The 22,384-nt window shown below is 53.6% G+C and overlaps 1 protein-coding gene across 1 annotated transcript in view; it reads right to left on the minus strand.

Moving 5' to 3' along the window:
* Positions 1–22,384, minus strand: part of GRID1 (glutamate ionotropic receptor delta type subunit 1) — a 633,591-nt gene that overhangs the window by 230,502 nt on the left and 380,705 nt on the right. The window contains exon 5 of the mRNA XM_036356029.1: positions 18,343–18,396. Coding sequence (XP_036211922.1) covers positions 18,343–18,396 — 54 coding nt within the window. The remainder of the gene's footprint in view (positions 1–18,342; positions 18,397–22,384) is intronic.

Below are 22,384 nucleotides of genomic sequence, written 5' to 3' on the forward strand. Positions count from 1 at the left end.
AGAAACCATAGCTTTGCAGTATGATTTGAAATCAGGAAGCTGATGCCTCCATTTTAGTTCTTCTCAACATTGTTTTGACTATTTTCTTCCTTTTTATCTGTCTCTCACTCTCACTTTCTCCTTGCCTATTTCCTCTATCTCCTTTCTCTCTCCCTCTTCCTCCCTCCCCTCTGTCCTCTCCACTCTTTCCCTCCATCCTCCCATCTTCCTGCTTCCACCAACTTTGCAAGTTTGCATCTGGCGGCCCCTGTCACCTGCCTCTGTGGATGCATTTCCTTTCATGCCAGTGGACTCAGAACACTAAGGGAGGTCCCATCGCCTCCCAGTGGGAGCAGCGATTACTGACTAATGCTGGCTTTTTCAGAGGTGATATTCCTGGAACCCACAGGCCTGGGCCTGGGTGGGAAACGCACCACAACAGCTGGAGGGGCGGTTAAAATAGCCTGTTTGCTGCCTGGAGCGCAGGCCACTCAGGGCGGGGTCTGCGAGCCATAGTCTCTGGCCCTTCATTGTAAGCCCGCAGCTCTGTCCCTGCACAGAACGGAGAAGACCCTGTCACTCCGTCTACCTGGGAGATGGACCGGAACCCCCAAGGGCAGGGCTCCTGCCTCCAGCGCTGCCTCCTGAGTGAGTGCTAAGCACAAGGCTGGCCAATGCTATGAAGGAGGGAGGGGGGAGGAAGAAGGTCAGGAGGGAGGGAGGGAGAAAAAGGGAGGGAAGGAGAAAGGAGTTGCTCAGAATTGGGTACAAAAATACTGTGAACCTCAAAAATTTCACTATTGGGAACGCTGACCTATGTAACGACCTCTGCAACACAAAACCATTGCTTTTATTCTGTTGTTAACATTTTAGGAGCCAGTTGGAGCTGCCATTGGCAGCTTATTCCCCAGGCACATATCAAGCAGAAAAATAAATACCACAGAGGCTGGATTCGCCTGCTTGCTACAAAGCACTTTAATTATTTTGTTTGCAAAACTTATTTGTTGGTCTCAGGAGAATATTTGAATCTGCTTTTATTTGTGAACAACTGCCCCTCACACTAGGAAAATGAGACCCTATATTTCACATTGACACCTCATGTGTTTTTATCCCTAAGGAGCTAACGGGAAATTCTAATTTTAGTTGCATTTATAATTTAAAATCCTGACATAATACAAACAATTTTCCAAAGATTCTTCGAAAATAAAATTGCACGGCCCAGAGCCTTGGAGGGGATGGTTCTGAAGTGTATAGCGCTGTGTGTCACATATGAGCCTGTGCGTGGAAACTGGATATGACTGTACAGACCTGAGAGCATGAATCCAGAGGAATAGAGGGATCCTGGCACAGGAGGTAGGTCAGAGTGTGGGTGCTGACATGGAGAAGTAACAGGGGCTGAGCTCACCTCACTTGAAATAACTAAAAAACAAACAAGCCTATGAAACAACAGTTTTCAGACACTGGACGAAGGCACAGCTGGACAGGGGTGCAGAGTCAAGAGCGAAGCCGCGAACACAGAGCCTGAGCGAGGCTCAGCGACTTCCCAGGTGCAGCCCGAGCGGGACCTGCGCAGAGCGGGATGGCTCTTATGAGTTAGGAAGCGAGTTTGGGTTTGAGGAGGTGAGGCGATTGGAAGCCACAGACCAGAATTCCAGGGAAGAATTTGTGCCATGGACCTCAGAGTGACACAAAAAAGCCCCGGAAATCCGCAGGAAGGCCTGTAGGTCTGCTGCGCAGTGTTGATCAGCACATCGTGAGGAAACCCACGGAGTCCGTGGGAAGGATCGCCGAGAGGGTCATGTTAACAACCCTCCATAATGGGCCAAATCAGACAAGGAGGAGACAGCTGGCCCTCACCTGCCTAACAAAGCTGCAGAGCAAGTCTTGAAAAATCAAAATGTTCCAAAGCAATACAAGTGCGTCCTTGGGAGGCGATGGGGGAGCTACAGGAATAAGATGGACCTGACCTCACCCCAGCATGTAACATTCACAGTGTCTGGCAACTGATTAAAAATCACCAGACATGCGAAGACACAGGGAAATACAGCCTATGATGAAGAGAGGAAGCAATCCCCAGAAACAAGCCTGGAAATAACAGAGTCTAGAATTAGTACCATATGGCGTTGGAACAGATACTATGAATACTATAAATACAGAGGATGTGCTCAAGATGTTAAATGAAAGTGTGTGCAGGTTAGGAAAGAAGTAAAAGACATAAACTGAATTTCTACAAATAAAAGTTGCGGTGTTTGAGATGACAAATACTCTGGATGCATCAGCTGCGGCTTAGGCTGCAGGAGTAAATGAGTGAATGTTAAGTATGGAGCAAGAGATCTCCAGAATGAACCACAGGAAAGAGCCTAAAACGTCAGCGAGCCCAGATGCCAGCGGAACCGTTCAAGAACCTAAGAGCAGCCATGTCGGCAGGTCCACCAGGGAGAACAGAGAAACAAAAGGCAAAGCAGGAAAAATATTTGAAGAAATAATGGTCAAGCATTTTCTAAATCTGATGAAACCCACACCCAAGCACATAATCAGAAAAAAATCTCAAAGTAACTAGAGGAAAACGACACTTACACAGAGAAAAATAAAGACTAAAATGACAGCTGTCTTTTCATCAGAAACAAGGCAAGCAGAAGTCACTGAAATGACACCTTTAAAGAATGAAAAACGAAGAGTGGATAACTTACCTCAAGTAGACTAGAACTATCAGAAACTTAGTTAAAATGGACAGCTTCCTTAAAAGGCTCAAACTACAAAAAACAAACAAACAAACAAACAACAACAAAAAACAACTCAGAAAGAAACAGATAACCTAATTATCCCAGGAGTATCTACTAAAACATTAGATTTCTTGTTTAAAATCTTCCCATGGAGGGACCCTCTGGGCCAGAGGGCATCACCAGCGAATTCTATGTTTGTTTAAAGAACATATAGAATCAATTTCACACAAATCTTTTCAGAATGCTGATGAGAAGGAACATCGCCTCGTGTCCCAGCAGGCCCACACTACCTGGTTAGACAGCCAGACAGAGGACTTACAATATAAAAAACTACAAACTAATGTCTCTCGTCGACATAAATACAAAGCTTTTCTAAAGCACCTAGCACTTTAGCTAAAGTGCTCTAGCTCAGTTAAAATCCCACAATTCAAAAGGACCAAGAGCATCCTAATCACATGGGGTCCATCCAGAGGGAGAGTGGCTTCGCAATTATCTCAATGATGCATAAAAGGCGTTTGACAAATCCACTTCCAATTATGTTAAAAACCCTCAGCGAGTAAGTAAAAGAAAACTTCCTCAACCTGCATCTAATTAACTAGAGGCCCAGTACACAAAATTCATGCACTTGGCAGGCAGGAGGGGGTCCCCTCAGCCTGGCCTGTGACCTCTTGCAGTCTGGGAGCCCTCAGGGGATGTCCAACTGACAGCTTAGGCCCGCTCCCCGCAACATAGAGACCAAAGGATAAACAGTCAGACATCCTTAGCACTGCTGTGGAGGCGGGTGAGGCTCCTGCCACCACTGCTGCACTTGTCAGCCATGAATTCGGGAGTGCACTGACCACCAGTGGGCAGCTCCTCCATTGAGATCTGCCCCCTGGTGGTCAATGAACATCACAGTGACCGGTCATTCTATCGTCAGCCGAAACCAGCTCTCCGACATCCCCCAAGACGTCCCAGAATGAGAGAGGGTACAGGCCAGGCCGAGGGACCCCACCAGTGCATGATCGGGGCCAGTGAAGGACACGGGAGGTTGGCCAACTGGGGAGGGACCACAGGAGGACTCCAGGGCATGTCTGGCCTGTCTCACTCAGTCCTGATCGGCCGGACCCCAGCAGCGAGCTAACCTACTAGTCAGAGCATCTGCCCCCTGGTGATGCATGTCATAGTATGTGGTTGAGCGGCCTCAGCATATCATTAGCATATTATACTTTGATTGGTTGAACGGCCGACCAGACAACAGACACTTAGCATATTAGGCTTTCATTATATAGGATAGTGAAAAGCTGGATGGTTTTCCTAAGATCCAGAAAAACACAAAGATATTCATTCTTCCAGCTTCTGCTCAACATTGTTCTGGAGGCTCCAGAAAAAAGAAAAGAAGGAGATCGAGATTGGAGAAGGAGAACAGAACTGTCTTTATTCCCAGACAGCAGGGAATCCACCAAAGAAGCCACCAGAACTTATATGTATGTCTAGCAAGATTGTGATACAAAGTTAATGCTCAGAAATTGCTCACAACAATCAATTGCAAATTTAAATTCAAAAGTCAATACTATTTATAATATGAATGGATGAGCTGAACAAGGCCAGTGCACTGCAAAACACTGTAAAATAATTAAGGATATACATAAATGAAAAGATACCCCTTGTTCATAGGTCATAAGACAGTGTTGTGAAGATCTCAATTATGCCTCCAGTCATCTTTAGATTCAACATAATAGAAATTAAAATCCTAGGAACTGACAAATTAATTCTAAAACTTATATAGAGGCAGGGCCAGGGCTGGGGCGAGCGCTTGCCCAGGCTTGTGAGGGGCCCCCCTTAACCCTGAGCCTCTGATGCCACACGCCTCCCCTTAGTCCCAGCTCTGAGGCGTGTGAAGGACCTAGAAGGATGAAAGTGGAGTTTTAGAAAAGGAAAAGGCAGAGAACTTACTTCACTTGATTTCATGATTACTAAAAAGCTGCCACCGTATCGTGCAGCCCTGGGGTGATGGCAGACACGCAGGTAAACCGAACAGAAGGGAGGCCAGGAGCAGTGAAGGCCAGGAATTTTGGCAAAAAAAAATCCAAAGGGGAAAGGATGCTATTTTCAACCAGTAGCATGGAAAAGTAAAATATCCAGGGACAAAAATAAAACAAAATTAATCTCAGCCCTTACTGCAACCCATGCAAAAATTAACCATCAATAAACACAGCAGCATGAATTTCAAAATCATTATGCTGAGAACAGCGAGTGTACTGTGTAATTCCATCGATATGGAAGTCCAGGATTGCAAAGTCATCTACAGTGACAGACGTCCAAGGCCGTGTGGGTGCGTTGTGGGGAAACGCACGGGAATACCAGTGTGCACGGCAGGATGCGGGGACAGTTGCACAGCGTGTACGTCAGGACTCCAAGTTCCACGCCATTGGTGTCTGCTCAGCATCTCAGCCCAAGTTGCCCGCCCCCCGTCCGCACTCCCAGTCCTGGGGTTCACTGCTGAGGCTGCTCTTCATCCCACCAAGGCGGTGAGCTGGAGGCTGAGGCACAAGGACCAAGGACTCAAGAGAGAACCGATCCCCTTATCCTAAGCCAGAGCCTGCTGTGCTGCGGGGATTCCCGCCAGGACCCCGCTGTTAGGTGCAGGTTCCACAGCAGCACCCGCACTCCTGCACACAGGCCAGGGAGTGACCCAGAGCCCGTTTCTTACCCTAAAAATTCTCCCCCAGGAGGATGTAGGAGGCCAGGAGGTCGGCGTGGAGGGCACGAGGGCCCAGGGAGCAGACGTCTCTGAGGGAAGGATCCCGTGCCCCCTCCCCTTCCCTCCTCTGTCTCAGGCCTCAGCCTCTGCGGCTCCTTCAGCCACTGACCCAGGGCCAGCCCAGGGCGGGACCAGTGGGTGTCCTGGGCTGAGCCACAGGAGCTCCTGTCCGCTGCCTTCCATGGCCCTGGACCCGCTCTTTCCCTTCTATTGGGTGAAAATCAGAGACACTGTCATGACTTTTCTGTTCATTAAGGTTAATAGAAAATGATATGTTACTTTAAGTTGCAAAACCAAGCCAAGCTTTGATTCAAAATTTAAAGTGATCTAATCCAATATAATAATTGAAAGACGTACTTGGCTTCATGCAGAAATGCTGACCCTTAAAATACATAAACCATCATGTGTCTCCATCGAGGCGGGACTGGTTCAAAGGCAGCACCACGGGGACAGTGGGTCTGGACGGGGGGGAAGGGGGGTTGGGGGGGGCAGGAGGGGCTGGATCCCCAGCGGGTCTCTGTGGGGCCCTACACCCGCCGTTCTGAGCCTCAGTTCACCTTCCACTCCAGCGTTAGCAATGCCTCTGGGAAGGTGGCTGTAAACACAGCCGAAGACAAAGGGCTAAGGCACCTTCACAGAGGATGAGAGCAAAATGTCACAAAATTAGAAATAGACACAATCAATAGTAAATGTTCAAAGTGTTTGACTTGGCTAACAAGCAAAGAAATACAAATTAAAACAATGCATGAGGATTCCTTCACCTATAATGTTGGTAAAAATGAAAACTGTTGATTCCCGTTGTGTTCACGAGACACGAGGGGGCGGGGACAGGCTTGTGGGGCCCCAGCTCTGAGCTCCGCCCCGAGTCAGCGGTTGAGGGGGCATCTGGCTGCGGTAAACCTACAATAGTACTAACAGGCCAAGCCCCCAACACCGAGAAGACTTACATGAGTCATAATTCTTCCAGTTGACAGCTACCCCAAGACCACTAGACATCTCCACGACTGTGTACTGACACGCTGACATGTGAGTGATAGGTTACCAATTGAAAACAGTTGGGCACAAACTGAACATAACAGGAAAACCTCAATTTGGCAAAATATCTGACATATGTAGCTGTTTGAAAGGATAATTCATTGGCATATTAATTTGCATTTTGTTCTATTATAGAAGAACCAGAAAGAAGTATAACAATTTTTCTTTGCTTCTCTTCTATCCCTGCCCTCCCACATCACCATGCCCCCCGCACGCCCACAGAGGGAGCAGCCCCCTGCATGCCCACAGAGGGAGCAGCCCCCCGCATGCCCACAGAGGAAGCAGCCTCCTGCACGCCCACAGAGGGGGCAGCCCCCGCACACCCACAGAGGGGGCAGCCCCTCATGCTCTAGGAAGCGTGTGCTGCCCTTTCTTGTGAAATGTCTCCCTCCACTAAGGAGGTGAACTGACAATGGCTGGCTAGGCTTCTGAGGCTTAGAGAGGGAAGGCGTTCCAGGGCCCAAGCAAGGAGGCTCCAGTGCAGGTGGAGGGGAGGGGAGGCGCTGTGGGCTGGCCCCCCACCATCATCCCGGGAGATGCAGAGAGCCCTGGCTGGGCCTCAAGGGAAGGCGGGCCTTGCTGGAGCTTCCTGTGTCTAGAGGCCTTTCCAGGACTGACCTTGACAAAGAGTAAACCCAGGCGCCTACGCAGGACGCAGAGTGCCGGGAGCCAGTCCATCCTTGCTGTTTCAAGGGACCTGGCATATATGGCATACTGTTCTTAATATGTATGCTCACCTTCTTGGCACTATGTGTTTTATCCAAGGTCTCTGAGAAAGGTTGTTTCCCCAGGTAGGGATTTTCCCCTGAAGTTAGGGAGGGAATAAAACCTCTTAACTAGTGCCAGGTGGGTAATTAATCACTTTAACTACGAACAATCATGCTTAAGCTACATAATCTTTACTCCCTGGAATGGAGATAAGAAACGCCCTAACCTTTGAAATAGAGATTGATAGGATTGGAATCAACTGGTATAAATACAGATGTAAGAAGACAGAACCTACACAGACAGAAGAACTTCGCTGGAGAGAACATGGCAAAAGATCCTGGACAGAAACTGGCCTCAGAACCTAGAGACAGAACCTAGCGAGAGAACATGGCAAAAGATCCTGGACTGAACCTGACTACAGAAATTGGCAAGAGAACCTGACTAGAACCTGGTAACTGAACCTGGCTGGAGAACCTGGTGACTGAACCTGGCTGGAGAACCTAGCAAGGGAACATGGACACAGAACCTGGCTGGAGATCTGAAGCAGAACCTCTCTGGAGAGCCTGACCAGAACTTGGCTAGAGATCCTGGCTAGGCTGCTGATCAACTGAATGCTGCCTCCATGTCATTCCTTCTTTGCCGACTCCGTCCACACCTTTGGGGACCCCTGGACCCACTGGGGTTGGACCCCAGCAAATGGCGCCCGAACAGGGACCCCTAGGCAAGCTCCCCGCACTCGGGACGGATAGGACTCCACCGTAGGAAGAGGGTGGATAGTCTTTGCCGACTCCGTCCACACCTTTGGGAACCCCTGGAACAGGATTCCCCTAGTAAGCCCCCCCCATTGAGAACCCCCACATTCGGGACGGATAGGACTCCACCAGGGTACTTCAGACCCCCCTATAGAGGATAAGTAGGGTAAGAAGGTGGATAGTACAGAACTTAGATTGAGAAGATGTGCCATACTGAGTCCAAAGAAAGAAGACTCTGTATTGATTCTTAGATTGAGAAGATGTGCCATACTGAGTCCAAAGAAAGAAGACTCTGTATTGATCTTTAGATTAAGAAGATGTGCCATACTGAGTCTAAAGAAATAAGACTCTGTATTGATCGTTTAACACATATGCTTGCTAGCAGAGGAATTAAGGTTACTCCCAGTCAGACAGAACGTTTTATACAAGAAGTATGTCCATGCTTTTCTGAGGAAGGAAAGGTAAATGTAATGGCATGGGAGAAGGTAGGCCCAAGGAGCCTTATCCTTAACCCCACTGCAGCCTTTCCACCCTGGGAAAGTGCAGGATTGGCAAGCTCTCCCTGGGATGATAGATCAGGACTCAGGTAATAGCAGAAAGCGCCAATCCTACTCTTAAAATGGATACAAGAGAGCATTTCAGGTTTTTCTTTTTAATGCCTGCTTTTAAAAAATAAAAAAGGGGGAATTTGCCGGGAGCCAGTCCATCCTTGCTGTTTCAAGGGACCTGGCATATATGGCATACTGTTCTTAATATGTATGCTCACCTTCTTGGCACTATGTGTTTTATCCAAGGTCTCTGAGAAAGGTTGTTTCCCCAGGTAGGGATTTTCCCCTGAAGTTAGGGAGGGAATAAAACCTCTTAACTAGTGCCAGGTGGGTAATTAATCACTTTAACTACGAACAATCATGCTTAAGCTACATAATCTTTACTCCCTGGAATGGAGATAAGAAACGCCCTAACCTTTGAAATAGAGATTGATAGGATTGGAATCAACTGGTATAAATACAGATGTAAGAAGACAGAACCTACACAGACAGAAGAACTTCGCTGGAGAGAACATGGCAAAAGATCCTGGACAGAAACTGGCCTCAGAACCTAGAGACAGAACCTAGCGAGAGAACATGGCAAAAGATCCTGGACTGAACCTGACTACAGAAATTGGCAAGAGAACCTGACTAGAACCTGGTAACTGAACCTGGCTGGAGAACCTGGTGACTGAACCTGGCTGGAGAACCTAGCAAGGGAACATGGACACAGAACCTGGCTGGAGATCTGAAGCAGAACCTCTCTGGAGAGCCTGACCAGAACTTGGCTAGAGATCCTGGCTAGGCTGCTGATCAACTGAATGCTGCCTCCATGTCATTCCTTCTTTGCCGACTCCGTCCACACCTTTGGGGACCCCTGGACCCACTGGGGTTGGACCCCAGCAGCAGAGGGCATGGAGGGAGCTGCTGGTCGCAGCCGGGATCGGGCGTCCTGATCCGCGAGATGGGAGCTTACCAGATCCCATCTGTGTACAGTGACGTCTGTGAAGCGTGTGAGCAGGCTGGGCACATGCTGGACAATCCACAACCTGTGTCCGTGCCTCCTGGGAAGCCCGCGCCACTGCTCCTGCCGGGAGGGATTCACTGGCCTCACAAAGTGGGCTCCTCAGGGGCTCAGGCCAGGAGCCCCCCTGCACTTGGTGGGGTGCCAGGCAGGAGGAGAGAGCCTGGGGCTCCTCAGCCCTCAGCACTCAGCAGCCGCCTTGTGAAAGGTGCACACCACACCCTGCTCTGACCACTGACAGTTACAGGGTACCTCGCCCTCCTTCCTGAAACAGCACGGCATTCATCTGGGATTTCCCAACCGCTCTAAGAGACAGGCCAGGGCATGACGTGCTCTGGTTTGAGACGGTGGAAAAGAACCAGAGCAGAGCCCATGTCCAATATGCCTAATGAGCTCTTAGAAGCCGTTTACGACAACTCACCAGGGGCTCTGGTGGCTGAAACTGTCTCCCATATAGCAGCCTTAAAGCAGTTTCTTTGGGAGCCCCAGCAGGGCCCTGCCTAGCCTGCCAGGGCTGCGCGTGAAGGCAGCAGAAGTGTGTCTGCATGTGTGTGCATGTGTCTGTGTATAGATCTATGCATAGAGTGACATACACATGTGTGCGTCTGTGTGTGCGTGCATGCACGCAATTGCTTCTGCCTCTCCATGCATGATGACGATTCTCCTGGGTGGCCAAAAAAGGGGTAATACCATTGTAGAAGGCAGGGAATGTGGTCTTTCTGAAAGGAGCCGTGAGTCATCCGAGTCCATCAGAATAAGGTAGCAGGAAGCGCAAGGGGCAGGAAACATGATGGGCAGGATGGGTAGGGAGGATAATGGACAGGATGGGCAGGGAGCATGACAGGCATGATGGGCAGGAGGCAGAAGGGCAGGAAGAGTGATGGACAGGGAGAGTGATGGGCAGGAAGCCAATGGGCAGGAAGAGTGATGGGCAGGAAGAGTGAGGGGCAGGAAGAGTGATGGGCAGGAAGAGTAATGGACAGGAGGCCGATGGGCAGGAAGAGTGATGGGCAGGAAGAGTGATGGGCAAGAAGAGTGATGGGCAGGAAGAGTGATGGGCAGGAAGCCGATGGGCAGGAAGCGTGATGGACAGGAAGCGTGATGGGCAGGAAGAGTGATGGGCAGGAAGAGTGATGGGCAGGAAGCCGATGGGCAGGAAGCGTGATGGATAGGAAGAGTGATGGGCAGGAAGAGTGATGGGCAGGAAGAGTGAGGGGCAGGAAGAGTGATGGGCAGGAGGCCGATGGGCAGGAAGAGTGATGGGCAGGAAGAGTGATGGGCAGGAAGAGTGATGGGCAGGAAGAGTGAGGGGCAGGAAGAGTGATGGGCAGGAAGAGTGATGGGCAGGAGGCCGATGGGCAGGAAGAGTGATGGGCAGGAAGAGTGATGGGCAGGAAGAGTGATGGGCAGGAAGCCGATGGGCAGGAAGCGTGATGGGCAGGAAGAGTGATGGGCAGGAAGAGTGATGGGCAGGAAGCCGATGGGCAGGAAGCGTGATGGATAGGAAGAGTGATGGGCAGGAAGAGTGATGGGCAGGAAGAGTGATGGGCAGGAAGCGTGATGGGCAGGAGCCGATGGGCAGGAAGCGTGATGGACAGGAAGAGTGATGGGCAGGAAGAGTGATGGGCAGGAGGCCGATGGGCAGGAAGCGTGATGGACAGGAAGAGTGATGGGAAGGAAGAGTGATGGGCAGGAAGCCGATGGGCAGGAAGAGCGATGGGCAGGAAGCGTGATGGACAGGAAGAGTGATGCGTAGGAAGAGTGATGCGCAGGAAGAGTGATGGGCAGGAAGCCGAAGGGCAGGAAGAGTGATGGACAGGAAGAGTGATGGGCAGGAAGAGTGATGGGCAGGAAGCCGATGGGCAGGAAGCTGATGGGCAGGAAGCGTGATGGACAGGAAGAGTGATGGGCAGGAAGAGTGATGGGCAGGAGGCCGATGGGCAGGAAGCGTGATGGACAGGAAGAGTGATGGGAAGGAAGAGTGATGGGCAGGAAGCCGATGGGCAGGAAGAGCGATGGGCAGGAAGCGTGATGGACAGGAAGAGTGATGCGCAGGAAGAGTGATGCGCAGGAAGAGTGATGGGCAGGAAGCCGAAGGGCAGGAAGCCGATGGGCAGGAAGCTGATGGGCAGGAAGCGTGATGGACAGGAAGAGTGATGGGCTGGAAGAGTGATGGGCAGGAAGAGTGATGGGCAGGAAGCGTGATTGGCAGGAAGCGTCATGTGCAGGAAGCCGACGGTCAGGAAGCGTGATGGACAGGAAGAATGATGGGCAGGAGGAGTGATGGGCAGGAAGAGTGATGGGCAGGAAGAGTGATGGACAGGAAGAGTGATGGGCAGGAAGAGTGATGGGCAGGAAGCCGATGGGCAGGAAGCGTGATGGACAGGAAGAATGATGGGCAGGAAGAGTGATGGGCAGGAAGAGTGATTGGCAGAAGAGTGATGGGCAGGAAGAGTGATGGGCAGGAAGAGTGATGGACAGGAAGAGTGATGGGCAGGAAGAGTGATGGGCAGGAAGCCGATGGGCAGGAAGCGTGATGGACAGGAAGAGTGATGGGAAGGAAGAGTGATGGGCAGGAAGCCGATGGGCAGGAAGAGCGATGGGCAGGAAGCGTGATGGACAGGAAGAGTGATGCGCAGGAAGAGTGATGCGCAGGAAGAGTGATGGGCAGGAAGCCGAAGGGCAGGAAGCCGATGGGCAGGAAGCTGATGGGCAGGAAGCGTGATGGACAGGAAGAGTGATGGGCTGGAAGAGTGATGGGCAGGAAGAGTGATGGGCAGGAAGCGTGATTGGCAGGAAGCGTCATGTGCAGGAAGCCGACGGTCAGGAAGCGTGATGGACAGGAAGAATGATGGGCAGGAGGAGTGATGGGCAGGAAGAGTGATGGGCAGGAAGAGTGATGGACAGGAAGAGTGATGGGCAGGAAGAGTGATGGGCAGGAAGCCGATGGGCAGGAAGCGTGATGGACAGGAAGAATGATGGGCAGGAAGAGTGATGGGCAGGAAGAGTGATTGGCAGAAGAGTGATGGGCAGGAAGAGTGATGGGCAGGAAGAGTGATGGACAGGAAGAGTGATGGGCAGGAAGAGTGATGGGCAGGAAGCCGATGGGCAGGAAGCGTGATGGACAGGAAGAATGATGGGCAGGAAGAGTGATGGGCAGGAAGAGTGATGGGCAGAAGAGTGATGGGCAGGAAGAGTGATGGGCAGAAGAGTGATGGGCAGGAAGAGTGATGGGCAGGAAGAGTGATGGGCAGGAAGAGTGATGGGCAGAAGAGTGATGGGCAGGAAGAGTGATGGGCAGAAGAGTGATGGGCAGGAAGAGTGATGGGCGGGAAGAGTGATGGGCAGGAAGGGTGATGGGCAGGAAGAGTGATGGGCAGGAAGAGTGATGGGCAGGAGGCGTGATGGGCAGGAAGCGTGATGGGCAGGAAGAGTGATGGGCAGGAAGCCGATGGGCAGGAAGAGTGATGGCCCGGAAGCGTGATGGGCAGGAAGCGTGATGGACAGGAAGAGTGATGGGCAGGAAGAGTGATGGGCTGGAAGAGTGATGGGCAGGAAGAGTGATGGACAGGAAGAGTGATGGGCAGGAAGAGTGATGGGCAGGAAGCCGATGGGCAGAAAGCGTGATGGACAGGAAGCGTGATGGGCAGGAAGAGTGATGGGCAGGAAGAGTGATGGGCAGGAAGAGTGATGGGCAGGAAGAGTGATGGGCATGAAGAGTGATGGACAGGAAGAGTGATGGGCAGGAAGCGTGATGGACAGGAAGAGTGATGGGCAGGAAGAGTGATGGGCAGGAAGCCGATGGGCAGGAAGCGTGATGGACAGGAAGAGTGATGGGCAGGAAGAGTGATGGGCAGGAAGCCGATGGGCATTAAGAGTGATGGGCAGGAAGAGTGATGGGCAGGAAGCGTGATGGACAGGAAGAGTGATGGGCAGGAAGAGTGATGGGCAGGAAGAGTGATGGGCAGGAAGCCGATGGGCAGGAAGAGTGATGGGCAGGAAGAGTGATGGACAGGAAGAGTGATGGGCAGGAAGAGTGATGGGCAGGAAGAGTGATGGGCAGGAAGCCGATGGGCAGGAAGAGTGATGGGCAGGAAGAGTGATGGACAGGAAGAGTGATGGGCAGGAAGAGTGATGGGCAGGAAGAGTGATGGGCAGGAAGAGTGATGGACAGGAAGAGTGATGGGCAGGAAGCGTGATGGGCAGGAAGCGTGATGGGCAGGAAGAGTGATGGGCAGGAAGCCGATGGGCAGGAAGAGTGATGGGCAGGAAGCGTGATGGGCAGGAAGAGTGATGGGCAGGAGGCCGATGGGCAGGAAGAGTGATGGGCAGGAAGCCAATGGGCAGGAAGAGTGATGGACAGGAAGAGTGATGGGCAGGAAGCCGACGGGCAGGAAGAGTAATGGACAGGAAGAGTGATGGGCAGGAAGCTGATGGGCAGGAAGGGTGATGGCCAGGAAGAGTGATGGGCAGGAAGAGTGATGGGCAGGAAGAGTGATGGACAGGAAGCGTGATGGGCAGGAAGAGTGATGGCCAGGAAGAGTGATGGACAGGAAGAGTGATGGGCAGGAAGAGTGATGGACAGGAAGCGTGATGGGCAGGAAGAGTGATGGGCAGGAAGAGTGATGGGCAGGAAGAGTGTTGGACAGGAAGCGTGATGGGCAGGAAGAGTGATGGGCAGGAAGAGTGATGGGCTGGAAGCGTGATGGCCCGGAAGAGTGATGGGCAGGAAGAGTGATGGGCAGGAAGAGTGATGGCCCGGAAGAGTGATGGGCAGGAAGAGTGATGGGCAGGAAGAGTGATGGGCAGGAAGAGTGATGGCCCGGAAGAGTGATGGGCAGGAAATCAATGGGCAGGCACGCTGTGTGAGCGGTTGTTAAGACTCCGCCCGCACTCCCTTCTGAATGTCCCCCCACAACTCTACACATAGCAGCAGTGGGAGCCCTGACTCACTCCTGACAGTTCCCTGGGCAGGCAGGCCTTCACAGCTCCTCCCTCCAAGGGCGTGGGGCTTGACTCTCCTTCTGCCTCGCCCGTGGCAGGTGGGCCATGCATGTTTCTCACCAGGATGCCATGCGGGTGGGAAGCGCTTCTTGGCTCCTCCTGGGCGGCGCAGCGCCACGTGGGGCTCTGTTTGGTCCCCAGGAGACCAGTCGCCAGGCCCAGTGTGGAGACAGACCGGAGGAGGAAGCTGGGCCCGGGAAGAGCCAGGCGGGCTGTCCGCGAGAGGAGGAAGGAACGGCCTTGGAGAAGCAGCCAGCCTGCCTGCTCCTCGGGAGGATGCTGAGCGCTGGGATCACTGCTGGGGCCGCTGACCTCCAGGATGGTCTGAGGACCAGCCCCACAGGCCTCGCCATGTTTGGAAGGCAAGCTGTCCTTTGATGAAAGAGCGCCCCCACATTGATAAGACTGTGAGCCTCAGGGGAAGGCAGGTGGCGAGAGCAACCAAAGAACCTGTCTGCACACATGCATGACCCTTGGACAGGGACCGGTGTGCTGAAGGCCTGGGCGGCGGGGCGGCTAGGAGGGGCATAGTGGGGTGAGGGAGGGGACATCTGTAATGCCTTCAACAACGAAGAGTTTTAAAAAGAGTAAAAACAGAGTGCTTGCTGTAAACCAGAGCCATCTCGTCGCGCCTCCTCAGCTCCCTGAGCAGCCCTGCAAGGAGGAAACTGGCTTCACAGAAGGAAGCCAAACAGCTGGCCAAGTCACAGGAGTGGCCAGCCTGGAGCCAAACCAGCCCTCAGCCCTCCCAACGCGGCCGAGGCAGCCTGGCACCTCCGGGCCTGCAGAGGCCCCGAGAACACTGCGTGGCAGCTGCCCTGCGTCTCAGACACGATTCGAGGGAAGCAGCCTTGTTCCCTGCAGACATGGTCATGTGACAGGTACTAGCTTCTTCCTGACCTTTTGTACATCCTTTCACCTTTTCCATAGAAGTTTTTTTAAATAAGGTAAAATAACATAAAGGGAATAACGGGAATAAATATAATAATGAAAAATAAATGTTTTCTAATAAAACTTTCCACAACAAGTTATTACTGCTTCCAAATTATGACAAATTTCAAACATTGCTGGGAATTAGTCAGGCATTTAGCATTCAGTGTGCCCAGCGTGGGGCACAGGTAAGGGGGCAGTGTGGCATAGGCTGTTTCTTGCATTTGGAGTCATTCATACCTAAGTTCAAATCCTGCCTCTGCCCTGATTAAGTTACACTGAAGAGCCATCACATCTCTGAGCTGCCTCGTGCCTGCAAGTGGGAGAGCACATGGTGAAGGGCCCAGGGACTCAGTATACCAACCCACCACTCCCTCAGCCCCCAACGATCACATCCCCTGCAGCAGCCTGGATCCCTCCTCCTGTTTGAAACGGTTCCTTCGCGTGGCTTCCAGGACCCCACCTGCATCAGCAATATCAGTGTTCCGACTGAGTGAAAAGTATCTAAGAACTTCAACTAAAAGCAGATTGTTAGAAAGGACAACATAGCTAGACCCAAGTATGAAAGGCCATCGAGAATCATACTTTAGCTTGGCTGGCACGGCTCAGTGATTGAGCGTCGACCTATGAACCAGGAAGTCATGGTTTGATTCCTGGTCAGGACACATGGCCGGGGAGTGGGCTTGATCCCCAGTGTAGGGTGGGCAGGAGGCAGCCGATCAATGTTTCTCTCTCATCATTGATGTTTCTATCTTTCTCTCCCTCTCCCTTTCTCTCTGAAATCAATAAAAATATATTTTATAAAAAGAAATGTACTTTAAACATAATGAAACAAATCAGTTAAAAGTGCTAATTGAATCTGTAAGGCCTGCAGTAATATCAGATAAAGTGCATTTCAGAGCAAAAAGTCACTTCATAATGATAACAGATTGATTAATCAACTGGACATAAAATCCTAAACATTTATGCCTCTTAGAACAAAGCCTAAAAATATATTAAACAGCAACTGGTAAAACTGCAAGGAGAGCGAGGCAGTCACACTAAAGTGGAATATTTGATACCTCTCCCTCAATAATTGAGAACAAGTAGATGGAAACCACCAAGGATGTGGAAGACACACATAACACCATCAACTACATTGCCTGGCTGCATTCACAGGGCAACCACAGACCCTCCAAACGCACGGGAAACACTGGTCAAAAACGACCATACGCTGGACTGCAAATAAGTCTCAGTAGATTTAACAGGAGCCAAAGAGGAGAAACTGTCCCCTAACTACAATGGCGCTAAATTAAACATCAGAAAGAGAAAAGCCCCAAATATTGGAAAACTGAGTAACACCTTGGAGCAGCCATGTGTCAAAGAGGAAATCAAAGGTAACACAGAAAGTGCTTTGAACTGAGTAACAATGAACACACACGCATCAAAATTTGGGGGACGCCATTAAATCACTTAAGTGAAATGTGTAGTGTAAATCCATGATCTCAGCTCCCCCCAAGGAAGATGCAGATACAGAAGGCAACTAAGCACAGGCAGATGCTTGGCATCGGTCGGGAAATGAAGTCGCAAGCACCACAGTGCCAGACACACCATTCCAATGGCCGGTACCGAGCCCATCACCCCGGGGCGGGAGAAGGCGCGAAGCCAGAGGACTTCTCAGAGAACTTGAAAGTGTCTTTAAAAGTCAAACATGTATCTACCATCTGACCCGGCAAGTCCACGTGTAAATATGCACCCCAAAATAAAAGCAGGTATCCATACAAAGACTTTCACAGGAATGTTCATAGCAGCCTTTTTTGTAATCATTGAAAATCTAGACCAGCCTTAGTTGGTTTGGCTCAGTGGATAGAGCGTCAGTCTGTGGACTGAAGGGTCCCATGTTCAGTTCTGGTCAGGGCACATGCCCAGGTTGCAGGTTTGATTCCCAGTGTGGGGAGTGCAGGAGGCAGCTGATCAATGATTCTCTCTCATCATTGGTGTTTCTATCTCTCTCTGCCTCTCCCTTTCTGTCTGAAATCAATAAAAATGGAGGAATCCTTCAGGAGGTGGGTATTTGATGATGAAGGAGGAGGAGGAGGAGGAGGAGGAGGAGGAGGAGGAGGAGGAGGAGGAAGAGGAAGAGGAGGAAGAGGAGGAGGAGGAGGAGGAGGAGGAGGAGGAGGAGGAGGAGGAGGAGGGAGTGGGGGATCCTTCAGGAGAGCTGACATGTGGTTACACCCTCTCCTCTGCAACACCTGCCTGGGAGGAGGCCGGGGCATGACTATTGAAGAGGCTGCCAAGCCACAGAGGAACCTGGTGTCGCATGCCTTCCAGGACCAAACCAGTGGGACAGCCAGTCAGTGGGGAGATTTCCCATTCACCGCCTTTAAATGTTAAAATCATCCAGCCCCACTAGCTGGTTGAGAATGTGCACACTCCCACACCTGTATTCACATGTGCACACGCACTCACACTCACAAACATACTTATGCATACACATGTATCCATACACACTCGCACACACATTATACACACATGTACTAGTATGCTCACACAGTCAGGTGACACCCACACCTGCAACCTCCTGCAGGAAACACAGCCTCTGTCCCTTCTCATTCTTTTGTCCCCCTCTTCTGCCCCCCATTCTCTAGCCTACCCTAGTCTCTCCAGCCTCCCTCACCCTCACGGAACACCTGATACAACTTCTCTGTGACACTCGGCTTGTCTGTGGCCTCAAGTGCAGACGCGTTCCCTGGTTCCCATCTGCTCCAGAGCATCCTGGCAGGTCCTGGCAGGTCTCCGACCTCCTGTGTGGGCGCAGTGGAGCCTGGAATCCACTGCAGCACCCCAAGTCAGAACTGGACGTGAAAAGCTCATCCCCACTTTCCCGAGGGCGGGAGGCTCAGTGAAGGCACGCCCTCCCCTTCTGGGCTCCTACCTCGTTGACGAAGACCCAGTGGCTGTCCTTGGAAGCCAGGTTGGTCTCCACGGCCTGCAGAGAGAAAGGAAAGCCACATGAACGAAGCAGCCGGAAGCTGCCGGCATCGGGATGGCCATTGAGGCAGGGGTGATAAACAAGGTTCTCGCAGAGTTTTCCCCACATGCTGTGGTCAGCTCTGGCGGCCTTGGCTCCGTGGCATCTGAATGCAGGTGTCTGAGTTCCAGCTGCCCCAGCGCCCGTGTGCCAGCCATCCTGCAGGCATCTCAGAGCCCAGGCCGGCCCCCCTCCCCCGGAGAGTGCCCACCAACACTTCTCTGCAGGGGCGCGGAGGAGAAGTGTCCCCTTGGTCCAGGCCAGGTGACAGGGTGGGAAGTCTGGAGGGGGTTTGTGACAGTGGGTCCAGTTGTGCAGAGTGACACCTGGGAAGATGGTGCTCACCACTGGGGTGCCCAGCCGCCTTCAGTGCTCAGGACCCATAGAACTGGCTCTTTCTCTCCTGGGCAGTCCCCCACCCCTCCCGTTCTCTCTCTACCCCATAGCGCTCGCCATTTCTGTGCTTGAAGAGTTACCGGTATTTATTTTTGGTGTCTATCTCCTCCACCAGGTGGGGGTCTCCATGAGGTCAGGGGCCATGTCTATTCTGGTCACAGTATGTTCTAGAAACTTACAACATAACCAGCACATAGTAGGTGTTGAAGGCGTGAATGAACTGTTGGTGGGCAGAGCAGATAGGAGCCTGTCACGTACATTGTCTCTCAGATATCTCTGAGTTCCTTTTGGGAAAAAGCAGGGAGAGCGGACAGTTTGCAAGCCTGTGCTGTTCAGCCCTTCCACCTGCACGGCCACATGCTCGCTTGGTGCCCAGACCTGGCAGAGTGCTATCAGATCCTAGTCCTCTTTTATTTTTATTTTTTTGTATTTTTGCAATGTAATTTTTACCCTTTCAGTTGAAAAAGACAGAAAAGTAAGAATCATCCCTTAACCTTGTCCCATTTTTTTTAAAATGTGCCAAAGTAGTAAAATGCCCCATTGTCCCTCCAATTTCCCCCCCTCGAGGTCATTTTAAGTGTTTCCATCCAGAAATGTCTGGTCACACCTGCAAGCACACACATCAGACAGCTGTCTTTACTAACACAGTGTCATTGAACACACACCAGGCGACATCTGTCACTCCTGACTTATCGATGTATCAGGAATGGCCTTCCTGGTCAGGACTGAGATCTGAGTCCTCTCAGCAGATGAGCACACAAGTGACCCTGCGCGTGAGGCCCCGGCCTCAGCACTGTCACCGCATCAGCAAGGACGCATTTGCTGGCTGACAGCAGCATGTGGAGACCGCACCTGGGGGCCTAGCCCGCTCTCGCCACCACGTCCCCACAGATGGAATCACGGCATGGAACAGCAGGGCTGGCACAGGCTCTCCCGGGCCATCGGGTGGAGACACAGACCCTTCTCCAGACACAGACAGAGCACCAGCCCATGGACAGAGTGCCAGCCCACGGACAGAGCACCAGCCCACGGACAGAGCGCCAGCCCACGGACAGAGCGCCAGTCCACAGACACAGAACCAGCCCATGGACAGAGCACCAGTCCACAGACACAGAACCAGCCCACGGACAGAGAACCAGCCCACGGACAGAGCGCCAGTCCACAGACACAGAACCAGCCCACGGACAGAGCGCCAGTCCAGAGACACAGAACCAGCCCACGGACAGAGCGCCAGTCCAGAGACACAGAACCAGCCCACGGACAGAGCGCCAGTCCAGAGACACAGAACCAGCCCACGGACAGAGTGCCAGTCCACAGACAGAGCTCCAGCCCACGGACAGAGCGCCAGCCCATGGACAGAGCACCAGCCCACAGACACAGAACCAGCCCATGGACAGAGCACCAGCCCACAGACACAGAACCAGCCCATGGACAGAGCACCAGCACACGGACAGAGCTCCAGCCCACGGACAGAGCGCCAGTCCACAGACAGAGCTCCAGCCCACGGAGAGAGCTCCAGCCCATGGACAGAGCGCCAGCCCACGGACAGAGCACCAGCCCACGGGCAGAGCGCCAGCCCACGGACAGAGCACCAGCCCACAGACAGAGCACCAGCCCATGGACAGAGCTCCAGCCCACGGGCAGAGCGCCAGCCCCCGGACAGAGCGCCAGCCCACGGACAGAGCACCAGCCCACAGGCACAGAACCAGCCCATGGACAGAGCACCAGCACACAGACAGAGCTCCAGCCCACGGGCAGAGCGCCAGCCCCCGGACAGAGCACCAGCCCACGGACAGAGCTCCAGCCCACGGAGAGAGCTCCAGCCCATGGACAGAGCTCCAGCCCAGGGAGAGAGAGCTCCAGCCCACGGAGAGAGCTCCAGCCCACGGGCAGAGCGCCAGCCACGGGCAGAGCGCCAGCCCCCGGACAGAGCACCAGCCCACGGACAGAGCTCCAGCCCACGGAGAGAGCTCCAGCCCATGGACAGAGCTCCAGCCCAGGGAGAGAGAGCTCCAGCCCACGGAGAGAGCTCCAGCCCACGGACAGAGCTCCAGCCCACGGGCAGAGCGCCAGCCCACGGGCAGAGCACCAGCCCACGGACAGAGCACCAGCCCACGGGCATCTCCAGCCCACGGGCATCTCCAGCCCACAGACAGAGCTCCAGCCCACGGACAGAGCTCCAGCCCACCGACAGAGCTCCAGCCCACGGACAGAGCACCAGCCCACGGGCAGAGCTCCAGCCCACGGACAGAGCACCAGCCCACAGACAGAGCACCAGCCCAAGGACAGAGCTCCAGCCCACAGACAGAGCTCCAGCCCACGGAGAGAGCTCCAGCCCATGGACAGAGCGCCAGCCCACGGACAGAGCACCAGCCCACGGGCAGCGCGCCAGCCCCCGGACAGAGCACCAGCCCACAGACACAGCACCAGCCCATGGACAGAGCTCCAGCCCACAGACAGAGCTCCAGCCCACGGACAGAGCGCCAGCCCACGGACAGAGCACCAGCCCACGGACAGAGCTCCAGCCCACGGAGAGAGCTCCAGCCCATGGACAGAGCTCCAGCCCACGGAGAGAGCTCCAGCCCCCGGACAGAGCACCAGCCCACGGACAGAGCGCCAGCCCCCGGACAGAGCACCAGCCCACGGACAGAGCTCCAGCCCACGGAGAGAGCTCCAGCCCACGGACAGAGCTCCAGCCCACGGAGAGAGCTCCAGCCCACAGACAGAGCTCCAGCCCACGGAGAGAGCTCCAGCCCATGGACAGAGCTCCAGCCCACGGACAGAGCACCAGCCCACGGGCAGAGCGCCAGCCCACGGACAGAGCACCAGCCCACAGACAGAGCACCAGCCCATGGACAGAGCTCCAGCCCACAGACAGAGCTCCAGCCCACGGACAGAGCGCCAGCCCCCGGACAGAGCACCAGCCCACGGACAGAGCTCCAGCCCACGGAGAGAGCTCCAGCCCATGGACAGAGCTCCAGCCCAGGGAGAGAGAGCTCCAGCCCACGGAGAGAGCTCCAGCCCACGGGCAGAGCGCCAGCCACGGGCAGAGCGCCAGCCCCCGGACAGAGCACCAGCCCACGGACAGAGCTCCAGCCCACGGAGAGAGCTCCAGCCCATGGACAGAGCTCCAGCCCAGGGAGAGAGAGCTCCAGCCCACGGAGAGAGCTCCAGCCCACGGACAGAGCTCCAGCCCACGGGCAGAGCGCCAGCCCACGGGCAGAGCACCAGCCCACGGACAGAGCACCAGCCCACGGGCATCTCCAGCCCACGGGCATCTCCAGCCCACAGACAGAGCTCCAGCCCACGGACAGAGCTCCAGCCCACGGACAGAGCACCAGCCCACGGACAGAGCACCAGCCCACGGGCAGAGCTCCAGCCCACGGGCAGAGCTCCAGCCCACGGACAGAGCTCCAGCCCACGGGCAGAGCTCCAGCCCACGGACAGAGCTCCAGCCCACGGACAGACCTCCAGCCCACGGACAGAGCTCCAGCCCACAGACAGAGCTCCAGCCCACAGACAGAGCTCCAGCCCACGGACAGACCTCCAG

The sequence above is a fragment of the Myotis myotis genome, unplaced genomic scaffold (genome assembly GCF_014108235.1).
Source record: "Myotis myotis isolate mMyoMyo1 unplaced genomic scaffold, mMyoMyo1.p scaffold_m19_p_24, whole genome shotgun sequence".
Lineage (NCBI taxonomy): Eukaryota > Metazoa > Chordata > Mammalia > Chiroptera > Vespertilionidae > Myotis > Myotis myotis.